Source organism: Gymnogyps californianus, chromosome 1 (assembly GCF_018139145.2).
Source record: "Gymnogyps californianus isolate 813 chromosome 1, ASM1813914v2, whole genome shotgun sequence".
Taxonomy (NCBI): Eukaryota; Metazoa; Chordata; class Aves; order Accipitriformes; family Cathartidae; genus Gymnogyps; species Gymnogyps californianus.
The window spans coordinates 176,611,681-176,624,407 of record NC_059471.1 but is presented as its reverse complement, the minus strand read 5'-3'; the positions used below and the strand labels follow the sequence as shown (position 1 = coordinate 176,624,407).

The 12,727-nt window shown below is 37.6% G+C and overlaps 1 protein-coding gene across 4 annotated transcripts in view; it reads right to left on the bottom strand.

Moving 5' to 3' along the window:
- The window catches only part of NAP1L1 (nucleosome assembly protein 1 like 1), a 32,062-nt gene that overhangs the window by 11,359 nt on the left and 7,976 nt on the right, over positions 1 to 12,727 (bottom strand). For all 4 annotated transcript variants that reach the window (XM_050915811.1, XM_050915792.1, XM_050915821.1 and 1 more), the window contains exons 2-4: positions 6,446 to 6,480; positions 5,647 to 5,735; positions 2,934 to 3,036 (exon numbers count right to left, since the gene is read on the bottom strand). In XM_050915811.1, the coding sequence (XP_050771768.1) occupies positions 2,934 to 3,036; positions 5,647 to 5,735; positions 6,446 to 6,462 (209 nt within the window). In that variant the 5' untranslated portion in view covers positions 6,463 to 6,480. The remainder of the gene's footprint in view (positions 1 to 2,933; positions 3,037 to 5,646; positions 5,736 to 6,445; positions 6,481 to 12,727) is intronic.

The following is a 12,727-nucleotide window of genomic DNA, read 5'->3' as shown; positions in this document are numbered from 1 at the left end:
ATGAGCAGCATAGTAAATTCATACAACTGAGCAGAATTAAGAAAGGTCTTATCACTAGTTGGCTTGGTTTTATTAAAGAAAGTTCAAGACAATCAAGTTATTCTTAGCTAAGGAAGTTAATCTTCAAAATTCACATTTTTGTTTCACTGAGCAAAGCAGCTGGTACTACTGTCTTCTAACATATTAAGTGTCACTCCCAAAGTAAGCCAGAACTGTTTTGCTAAATGAGCCACTATTATACATGTGTAAAAGGAAAGCAATTAATGCAATCCTCATAAATACTTGTCAGCTACATCTCTTTAATACCAGTTTCACTTTAGTAAGCTATGCAAACACAGACTTACTGTTAGGACAGAAAGTTACCTACATCAAGGCTACTGGTGAGATTCATGGGGTAGATTGCTGACAGCCTCCATTGCCTGTGAGGTGGGCCAAATCCCAGCATATGGCTACAGAAGATTACTATGTTAACTTCCTATACTTACTTTATTTAAGCAGTTGTGCCACGCTATTTAGAACACAGTAGTAAACAACTGCTTTTAATTTTTAGGACCAGCTTCAGGTTAGAGGAAGTAACCAAGAACGTATTAGTTTAGTTAAACACTGAAGGTTCATATTAATTACTAAAGCTATCTTACCTCTATTAGGTAGGACAAGCACATGTTCCAACATCCTTGTTCACTTTAAAATGCAGAACCCTTCTCCCTGACAGCTTTACGCTCAACATGAATATACTATTTCTGGTTACTAAGATAATATGCATATCACCATTAAATCAAGATTTCCCTTAACCTTCCAATTTGGGCAAAAGTACATCTGCTACAAAAACTACCAAAACCACTTAAATTTAGTCATGTACGCTCATAAAGGGTTGATGACATTCTTGTTACGCTGACACGTTTCCAGAAAGTAGTCAAGTTAATCATTTGCTGTAATTTTATCTTCAAGTACAATATCAGAAATAACAGCAACTTAAGTAGCAAGTTCAGTTAGTTCAAGAAAAAAGTGTTAAGGAAGAAAATTAACATGACCACACAGATAAGTCATACAACAATCGCCCACTTAATGCCACATGCATATATCTAGACTAAGAGTACTGGTCCTAGCAATTGCATATAAAGTACTATGAAATTTCTAAGAGGCAGCGCCATACATGCAGCATGTCCAACTCCGGTATGTCAGAGTAAAGATTTTAACCCCTTTATTAGAGAATCTAGAATCTCTTGCATGTGTCAAAGCTACACTTCATTACAGTCCATGCCAATTAGTTCAAATTTCACAATTTTTACATCCACTACCTTTATAAACTCTTTACTTGTAGAAAAAGACAGACAATTTCATGAAAGAGACAGCTCTTACAAAGTAAATCCAAAATGGAGAAGCAGACCAAGAAATCTGAACTGGACTGCACAAGTACAACAGTGGCAAGTAAAACCTGTTGCTCTGAATACAAGCCACTAGCAAATGTTATGATCACACAAGAATACAACCTCCTGCGAGCAGTTGAGGGAAATCCTACTCTATGAAAGTAAGTTTCATTAAAATTATTGTGGCCAGGCACAGGTGAAGAGGTAAGTTATTGGATAGCTGCCAAGCAATTAGCAGATTCTAAGCCTGAGCAGACAGATGTTTTCCTGGAACCTGTTTAGTTTCCTACCAGCTTATCCACCTATTTCCTTAACAGCCCACATAACAGGCTTTTAGGATCCCAGATTCCTGCTGACTTCTGTGCCACCTCAGTGCCTAGGCTCTGTAGATAAATAAGCTCAAAATAATACTGGGGAAGACATGTAAGAGGCACCTGTAAAGCATGGTTAAGTCAGCATACATACGTTGAGAAAGCACAGACTCAAGTTACACACATTTTCCAGTTATTTTTGTATTGCAAGTTAGGTAAGCGTTTGGTACAATGGCAAAGTTGCACTGCTTTTGTGATAGAGAATGCGCTACTGTACTTGGAATTGATGAAGAAATAGTACAGTATCTTAGAGAGCAGCTGACTAGAAGAGTGACATGTAAATCAATGTTACCACTTTTGTTCACTTCTTAGATCAAGGACCTGAAAGATTAGTAGAGGCTAATTAACATCTGTTGAAAAACAGAGGAAAAACATTGGGTATAGAAAGCCTGTAGTGCACAGTATCTAGAAGAGAAAGAACCTGGGTACTCTTTTACTCCATGCGCTTTCTTGGGCCAGTATTTATTAGGGAAGTACATTAGTTAAATGGGCTTTTCTCCCATGCTATCATTTATAACAGGAAAGTGGTACGAGTAGGAGTAGCAGCAGCAGCAATGCCTGTTACTCAGTAGCTGCCCCAGTTCAAGTCAATAGCAATGTAGGACCCTATCACAGCAAGACAGTTGTATGCTTTACATTTCCTGTGGATGTGGTAAAATGTTCGTACGCAATCAGAAATTACTTAAGACAGCCAGAAAATTCTATCTGTTAATGCAGATGAAGAAAATTTTAGCAAGAGATTGTTGCAAGTTTCCATACATAAGGAGACCACATGAAGTACTGATACAACATTCCTAATTTTATTAGCTACTGGTTACACTCTAACCAAAAAACTACTATATTAGAGACACTAGGTCTCCAAGTATTTGTCCATACTTAAGATAACTGATGTTTCATGATTAAGGCAAAGCTACAAAAGACATTCCAAGTAGCAGGAAAGTATCTTTTAAAAAAGTGTGCCATATTGTAACTGCAGGGGACAGGGTCAGCCACTGTAAGTATTTTAGCATTCTTTTCTACGTAAAAGCCCAAATAAAAACTCATCAATTCTGAGATGCACTGCAGACAGACTATATTAGTTCTCCTGCTATCCAGGCAGCACAGTTGTTTATGACTATTAATGCTACAGACAATACTGTTCAGAAAGCAAAAGAACCATTTATACCGCTCTGCCGATACTGAACAAATACTGTACCTTTCTATGTATCCTGTAGATGTTCCTACCAGACCATCAAGTCTTTCCTGAAGGGCTGCAAGAATCTGAGGATTTTGCATCATCTGCACAGTCAACTGCCGAGCTAAATTAAAGAAGAAAATTACATAAGTGCAAGGTGCATTTTTTGGACTAATCTTGAAAAAAGTTACTTAAATACTACAAAAAAGCAGTACGTTTACTACATATACACTTGTAAAAAGAAACATAGACAAAGTACTATTTCAAATAGCTCTCCATTTTGGAAGCATGGACCAAATCCATCCTACTCTGAACATGGAAACAGCACGTGGATTAAAACAGCCACTACTCAGCAAGCTGAGCTTTTTTGTTAAAAGGGAAGGCTTTATATGATGCTCCTAAAAGCATCATTTTTGCCTTGACTGCTTTTATTTTGAATTCATTAAGGAAAGGCAAGGCAGAAGAATTTGTATTTTTACTTTAAGAAGGGAATAAAAACTGGAATTGGGATTTTCGTTCCATTTTGGGAAAGTGGAAAGAAACAAGATAGTTTCAGACTTGGATTTAAAACTGCTTTAGAAATCTATGTTTACCTAATTTTTCCTGCAAAAGAATAAATTATTCATTAGAATAGACTGACATGTTATTGACTACAGAATATCAGTACTAGGTCCTTGAAGTCTACATCATCTTTAGAAAGCACTTTGTCCAAATGGGAAACCTGTTTCAAACTACAAGGTAGAAGTACATTTAAAAACCATACAATTTGCTAGCCTAAGTGTTCTCATTATCCATATTAACATCAACACTTTTACTTCTGCTAAAAATCTGTGCCTCAACCTGCGGAAATGAGTTTCACAACTTCATATTTTTTAATAAGAATTTATGATCAGTTTTTATCATGCTGTTTTGCCTTCTTCCCCCTATCCTCAACATCTACAGATAGGCAAACAAGTACTTTGCATTCCTTATAAGATACTAGGTTTATATAGCATTCTCCTGACACCTTCAAATTAGAGTGAAGCTTTTGAATCCTTCTTGATACACAAGGCTTTTGGAAATAGCATACCATTTTCCATTCCTATGCCCTTCACTACAGTAACCACATGTGAACATTCTCTTCCACTTTTATGTCCTAGCACTGAAATTACATGCTGAAAAGTTATGTTTCAAGCGACATCCAAAAAAGGAGTCTTGTTTCTCCATAATGATTGCAATCAGTTTATATTTTAGCAGTAGAAGCTGTAATTACTTCTTAAAGGTACTACCTCACATTAGTCAACACTACTCCTCTTGTGAAGGTATCTAGTTTTCTCTAGTCTTACTATTCATTAGTCTTTCCTATACACTTGAAAACCAATTGTGCCATATGAGTATGTTGCCAGTTATTCTTTAATACCAAATCAGTATACATATCATACACATGGTATGCCAATGCCAACAGCCACATCCCCTCAAACTGAAATCCGACCACATACTGTTTTGCAAGTTCTTGGATCCATGAACACTATTTCTTCAAAGAGCTTTTTCCTAAAAGCATGAGTGCTTTACTTATTGTCCACAGAAGGACCTTTGACATATTTAAAAATTGAATTATCTAGATTTAAAAAAAAAAAAAAAGCAAATCAGTAAAACCTAAGGAAAAATTGTGCATGAAAAAATACTAGAAAACTAGACAAGCGAGAATTACAGATGCAAAAGAACTGCTTAACACTATGTCAAGTTCCCCTACTACTGAAACATGTTTCTGATTTATAAAATCAAATTTCTCTCCAAGATTCCTATACTATAATTTCCACTCAGATGCTCATCTACAATAGCTGGGATTAATCACTAAGAATACACATTATTCATCTCTACAATCCTTTGGGACACCTGAATAGTTACCATTTAATTATTGTAAGCTGCTCTTCAGCCGACCAGTGTATTCCCCAGAATTTTGCAATCCAGTTGAAAACACTTTTTTCAATAGACATAGCAAAGCCTCTAACATCATCTTGAGCAAAATTATCCTACTTTTCTTTAGTGTTATTATTCTGTTCAAGCAATCACATAATGTGGCACTATCAGCAGTCCAAATAATTTTATTGCAGAGATTATTAGTTATTTCTCTTTTGGCTGCTTGCTCTTCAGATTCTATCTGTGCCCCCAGATCTTTAACTACAAAGCATGAGTAAGACTGTTCAGCACAGACAAAACAAGTGTTCTGATACATGTTCAGGTTTTTTTGTTGAGGGGAAAAAAAAGAAGGATTTATTGATTTTAAGAGTGGTAACACTAAGCATGATTTTTGTTCTGTTCACAATCAAACAACTCAGCATCAAAATTACTAAGCAACTGATAAAAAAAAATAAGATACACACACATATATATGCACCTGATTTTCTCTACCCAAAGCTTCACATTTTAAAAGCTTTTAACTGTTGTTAGTTTTGAAAGAATCTAATCACATACCCACAATAATTCTTTCTTTTCCAATTATACATCCTTACAGGTGGCCAGTGCTGCCCAAACTGGTACTAACCATGACTAAAATGAGTGACTGCAGACTACTAATAAAAATCACACAACTGGAAAAAAAAAAAAAAAAGTCCTTTGTTCAGAATTTAAATACAGTTGTGCATCAGTAGTTATGTTTTACCATTTCCTATTATTTTAAGCAGTAAAATCCTTTTAACACATTAGTTAGGAAGCATGTATGCAGCTGCTTCGAAACTCTTGTTTTCAACGTTACCTTTGCTGTTGGCATCTTCACCAGTTTCTTCTTCTTCTACTTCTTCAACATCTTCCATATCCTGTTGATCAAGTTCAGACTGTTCTTTGCTATTAGGAATATTCAACAGCATGATCAAGTTAGTTTTATAAAATACTATAATGAGCTTAAAGAGCTCAAATTAGAGATCATGTGGGTAGAAGCAAGCTGTTGCATCAGTTTTCATCTATGACAAACTAGAAGTCTTAATAGCCAAACAAAGCCAAATTTGTCTTCATAGATTCAAGTTTCACATGACAATCTCAGAACAGTTTGAAGAACTAGCAGCTTTCCAGAATTTTGAAGATTCCTTTTTACAAAAGAATTCCTTCAGCTCTTGTTCATATCAACAAGTCAAAGCCTCCTTCTGCTCTACACATCCTCTTTGTTAAGATGTGCAGGCCTTGACAACTGAGGGTATGTCCACCTAAACTATACTTTGAATGCCACAAAACATGAGCATTCGAAGTATAGAAAAAACTACACACAGTGAAACAATAGTAATGGGCAGCACTATCTGTTTTTCTGCTTGAGAATTCCAACTAACATAGCAAGTTGACTGGTGCCTTGTCCCAGTTTTAGATTTACTTACAATTAAGATCCCAAACCCATTTGGCATGAGCAACTCAAGCTTTTCTCCCACATGCTATAAACCTCACGTCTTGCCACAGTGCCAAGATCACTACCTAGACCCTGCCTATCAAGTATCTGGAGATCACAACCATCTGCAGTACAGCATAGGACACAGTCAGAACCTCAGTAACCTACAGATTTTACTTACTTGTCTATGTCTGCCATTCTCCTAGATTTCAAACCCTAGAGGAAAAAACCAAAAATATAAGAACAGCAGCGTTAGACTTCACTTACAAGGTCTACAGGCAAGTGCTGTAATACTAAAAAGGAAAGAAACACAACCATGTCAGCTTTAAGAAACAGGATAAATAGGTGCCGTAGTCTGAAGAGTGGTATATCTCCCATGCACTTTTTGACCGCTCACTCTAAAGCGTACAGAAATACTGAAAAACTTTGTTCTGTTTAGAACCAACAGATCTACTCACATAAATTTAAGTACTAGCAAAATGCCATGTTGCATTTTGTATCATAGGACTATACTAATATCACAGATTGAAAGCTAGTCCTGTCTAAATATAAAAATTGAAATATAACCTGAGAAAAACTGAAGCAAAAAGGGTGCTAGAACCCTTTTGGTAACTCTTTACTCATTTCCAGCATGTAATTGCAGACAGAGGACACTTATAGCCAAATCAATTTCTTTTAATACTAAAGACTCCTTTTTGTAGATATACTTTTAATCCCACCTTTACAAAACCAATCCAAGTAGTTCCTCAGAATACCCAGAGAATTGCAACATTAAAAAAAATTTATGCCAGCTGTCAAGCTATTTAATATGACTAATTTCCATGTCCTGAATGATCAGAATTTTCTTAAGTATCTCAGTATCATCATAAACACATTCCAGACGCAGCAACTAGAAACGTGACACATTGAGACTATTGTAAATCTTGCATACCATGAAGCACCTATGTTCTCAATCGTATTAGAAGATGAATAACGTTTTCCACCAGCAAAACAGTACTTAGGAGTCTAGTCTCCAAGAAGATGTTTCAGGTAGCTTGAAGTCAGAGATAATACTACGCACAAGAAAACACTGTCCCATTACTGCCATCTTAGATCCAATGGTTCAGGAGACACCAAGTGCCAAGAATAATCCACTGGCCCAGGAAGCATGGAAACTACTGCTTTAGAGTCCCCATTTTAGCTGCTGTCCAGTAAGCTAAACAAACTCAAGTTCCCTTCAGGAAGTTCAACTCCTTATAATGCATTCCAATGAAAATTTTAGTCAAAGTGTTGGAGGTGTGTATTCCAGAAAAAATGAAAATTGCATTTGATCTGTCCAAAGTGTGTAACACAAGTGCACAATTCCCAGTAAGATCAGGACATTAACAGTCAATATGAAGAGACATGTTAGAATCTAAACTTCAGAATTTAACATCTACATTCTATGTAGATATAATCAAAATATATTTTTCTGGTGTTATAACTACTTCCCAACAATTACATGGGAAGGAAGTATCTGATGTCTTCATTTAGGACCACAACTTTACAGTGCCAATAATGTATTTAGGAGACTGCACATAATCAAAAAGCTTCAATTCCCTAGTATGCAGAAAAACTAGAGAACTAACTACTTGTCAATCTATTTCAGAAAAATAATACAGTATTTGCTATCAAATAGAACAGCAGCACTACTGTAAACCAAAGGACATCTAACAATTCAGTAAGAAATCAAGGAGTTCCAGTAGCGTTTTTGACTCATTTTAAGTTTCTCGTAATTGAGATCACGTTTGCCTGTCTTGTGCATTCAGGTTTACACATGGATGTAAGCTGCCTATATAACAATTCCAAAGAGTCTCCTTTGGATACCATTCTCAAAAGATAGCATGGACTGAAGACCCATAGAAACTGAAAACATATTACAATTACAACTCACATTTACATGTCGCCTTATTTCTTGAGCAACGTAACAATTAGCATTATTTCCGATTTGCAAAAGATTTTACCCATGCAAATTATATAACTTTCCTTACATATTTCCTCTTAACTTGTTCTTCATGCAGGACCTTTTCAAGGAGACTGGTAGTATCACTGTGCAAAAGAACACGAGATGCACAGTTCACCTGCCTTTCATGCATTTTTATGCAAATGTGACAGACTGATCACATTCACAAACTATTATTGCTCCTTCCAGAGATTAATATTTCCTCTCTCCATCCTCCCCATCAAATACAGTTTCACTTTCCATAAAACCGGAGGCAGTTCTTTCAACAAAGGCGTGACCAGTGACAACAAACCCCATGGTCTCACCAAGCCAGTGGGCTGGATGAAACAGCAGCTGAAACACCTTAGGTACAGGTTTGCTGAAAAGAGACCTACTTCTACCATTCATTTAAACATTTTTTTCTAAACGAGGCCATAAGATTGGCTATGACCAAGTCATGCCTAAAAACTTTAAGAAGTATCCATCCCATCTCCAACACTGGCCATTAGCAGATGCCTAGAAAAAAAGGCAATGACATGGCAAGAACTTCCCCAGAAACTCTTCTAGCTTTCAATCACATTCAGAAAACACACACTGGCTCAGGAAGCGCAAGTATTTGACAACATCGTAATAAATTTTTATTTCATAAACTAGTCCTCATCTTCCCTGAAACCATGCAGGTAAGCTGATGTTATCACTCAAGTACCAAAGCACTAAAATCCTGTTTCTGAGTTTGAACATTCAGCTCAGAGATAATAAGTCAGATTTTTCTACACAGAGCAACAGCGCGGCAGAGGAAGTTTCACCAGCAGTCTCTGTGTTCTTGAATTCCTCAGTGTGGCCTTGTTTTCACCATTCTGAACAACTACCTGTCATCAGCAACCTTCATCCTTTCACTGTTCGCCCCTCTTTCCAAGATCACTTATGACCATGCTGAAGACATTCATCTCATTACAGCACCCTGTGAAGTCCAGCATCTGCCTCTCCTCATTGCAAGCGGCAGTTACTCACTCTCTGCTTCCTGGCTTTTAAACAATCCATGCAAGCACTCTATGTTTTCCAACTATGGCCCAGTTTACTCAAAGACTTTGAATAACATTCTTCAAAGATTTTTTGGAAATTAAAATAGACTGTATCAAGCAGCTGTCAACTTCAGAGCCTCCCTCCAGTGTGTTCCTATCCGCCTCAATCCATTTTTCCTATTCTCCTTGCATCAGTCTTTTTCACATCTCATCCTTTAATCTTCCCTCCACTTTTTACACAACTCAGTATCAGAACATTTGCAGTTGGAAGAGTTCTTCTGCAAACTGAGGAGATACTACTGTTTGTCATGACACTGTCATCTGCCAGCGCTAGACAACAGTTCTTATATGAGGAGGCTACAAGGCACTATGCCAACAGAACTATGTTGGCAGACATTTAAACTAATCTGTGCAACCCACTAGCATGGATATATAGTTGCATCACATTTAGTTTATTGTCATTTACTTAAACAACCATAAGGTTCTCTGCAAACACAGTTCTACTGGTAAAAAAACCTGTCGAGGCAGAAAAGCACTGAGAAAATGCATTCCTTAAGAGCTAACAGCCTTCACTATTTTTGCACAATGCCGAATACAAGGTCCCAGTCTAGTATCCAGAGCTTTGGATACAATATGTACCACAATCAGCAATACTAAAATACGTCACTGCAGTATTTATTTTGCAATATCTCCCCAAAACTAAATCTTTGGATACAGTACTCGTATCACTCAGCTTTCCACAAGAAAGACACAGCTGTGCTTCCCAGTTTGTTCATCGGTGCATTTAGGATTGTGAACAGCAGCTGCACCTTGGCATATGAGCAGCAAGAAGCATTCACTGGTATCACTCCTTGAAGTAGTCCCTGGGGGATACCAGTTCACCAGTTGTCAGTGCAGGATTATAACAAACCTGGCTACAGCTGGTGTGTTACTTCAGGCCTCAGTGTCTAGGTGATTGCTTTGGGCTGAGATACTACTTAGAATCTAGGCCTCCTGACTGCAAGAAAAGGCTTATGAGTACCAATAAAGGGTAGCCTCCTCCCCTGTTCAAAAGCCAGCAGGCAAATAACCTCCTTATTTGTAAAACATGTTATTTCCTTGTCACTTAAACAGCTGCAGCCAGTAGCACCACATTGTGGTCAAATACAGAGATGCCCAGAGGCTTCACTTACAACATTTTGCTGCTCACTGTAAAAATATGCAGAGGAAAAGAAATAGTTATCTTATCTTTGCAGGGCTTTACAGAGAACGCATAGGAAGTTCATGCTACAAAAAGGAAGCAAAAGCACAGAAAAGCAAGCTACAGTGAAAGTTTTCTAGAGGCTAAAGTTTAAAACCTCTTTCATACAGGTAAGCTTAAGCTTGATCACAAGCCTGCCTGCCATCACAAGAAACATGTTCTTTTTCAAAACGGAAAGGTTAGGAGACTGTTAATCCAGCTCAAGCTTAGCCACAGTTCTGAGTGCATCCTGCAGAATCACTAAAAATTAGCAGAACTCCCTTAAAAACCTCAATCTTACCAAAACAGTATGAAAATTTGCTATTTTCATGATGTTTAAAGGACACTTCATCTCTTTAATCTGTCATGGTTTTTAAGAAATGTCTTTGATACATGCAGAAACTAATGATATTGTCATGTGTTCATCCTCGTTACTCATTAGTAAGCTTTCAGTTTTCAGGGGTTATTGTTTCTTCACTAAGCAATTTTGCTCAAGTGAAGACAGAAACACAAACTGCAAATATTCAGCCCTTCCCAGTCTTTCCTTTTTTCCCCCCAGTCTGCCTTTATCCACACAGATACCAGTCCGAGTTTGCACGGCAGCACCAGGCACATTACAGCTAGGACACAAACGCTCTGGTGAGAAGCCTTTCCTTTTTGAAGGTCAGCTTTAAGTGGCCCAAGTAAGCATGCCAGTATTAGATTACCCTGACATCCGCTCAGCCTCAGGAAGACAGGTCATGGCGAGGTGAATTAGGAGTCAGCTGAGGAGGCAAGACATTCCTGAGACACAGTTCCTCCAGCAAAACAACAGCTTTTTTGCACAAGCCCTAAGGCTGGCAGGCTGCCAACAGATCTCAGCTGTTCAGCATCTCTGTGGATACCATACCACACACAGTACCCATTCCCTCCCTTTCAGGAAACACCATTTCCCCTTCTCTAGAGGGATTGCTCACACAATTAGCTTGCAATAGTAAGTAGAAGAAATTTCTCAGGCAGTTCAAGGGACACAAATGGGCTTTTTGAGGATATTGGACCCAAACTACAGTCAAGCCTTGTTTACTCACAACTTTAAAAGCAGTCTACCCTTTTGCCCAAACTAATTTCCTCAGTAGTCAATAATTCAGAGCACTGCAAATAAGTCAGCCTGTCCACAGAATCGCGTATCAGCCTCTGTCTCTGGCAAGCCTTGGACAACTGAAAGCAAGACATTAACAGAAAACGTCTAAAATAGATGAGCCCTATGTGGGATTAAGAATCTGCAACATAAGATAATAAATTAAGCAGACTAAGTCAGATATCAGTGAAGAAAAGAGGTCCAGCTGGAGGACAGCTAGTTGTATAAAAAAATATCAGGATTAAGTCCTGTAAGCTATTTGCAGTGCGTGCAGAAACCAAAGGTGCCAGACAAATGACATCATACCAGCCAAGTTCAACTCTCACTACAGACTGGGAAACTCGAGAGCAATATATTCACCAAAAGTTATTTCAAACTGATGTTCTCGCCTAGCATTCCAGGAGGGCAACTTGCAACATTTTTCTTTACATAATCAGCATCAAAAAAGAAAACAAAAATCAAAATAGTAATGTAGAGATCCATCAAAAGACACTCTTTGACTGTAGATGTTCAAAATAATTGTTTGGGGTAGTTTGCTCAAAACCACTAAGAGAGGTTTGTAGCTTTAAAGAGCTCAGATGCTCTGCATAGTGCAATTTCATTCACATCAACGTCAGAACTGGGTGAACTATTTAAAAAGTGCGCAGTACATGGTATAGAGTTACACACTTCACATTTTTTGGTACTAAGACCTAAAAAAGCATATCAATCATTTCACGACTGTTAGTAGAAGCTATGATACCAACCACCAGGTAGGAAAATTGTTACATGAGAAAGGATCACACAGTTCAGTAGTAACTAGGAGTGCATTCAGCTCCTCTTCAAAAGGAAGCAACTGAATAATGTATCAGATTAAAAAATGCCATTTCAAAAGGGAATCAAGCAGAAGACCAAGTGTTTCCTTTTTACTTGTGTGATCAAATTAATGAAACGTCTATTATCATTAGCATGGAAATTGGTCATGAAACAAGGGGATACTGCGCCTATCATTAACATGGCAGATAAGCAACATGTTACAAACAGATTATATCATCCTTATTATGGAAAAATATGCCTTCTTAGGAAAGCTGAAGGTCAAAAAAAAAAATCAATCTCAACTGAGTGAGCAGGGTAGTCCTGTGCTAGAACATCAAGATACCACATCT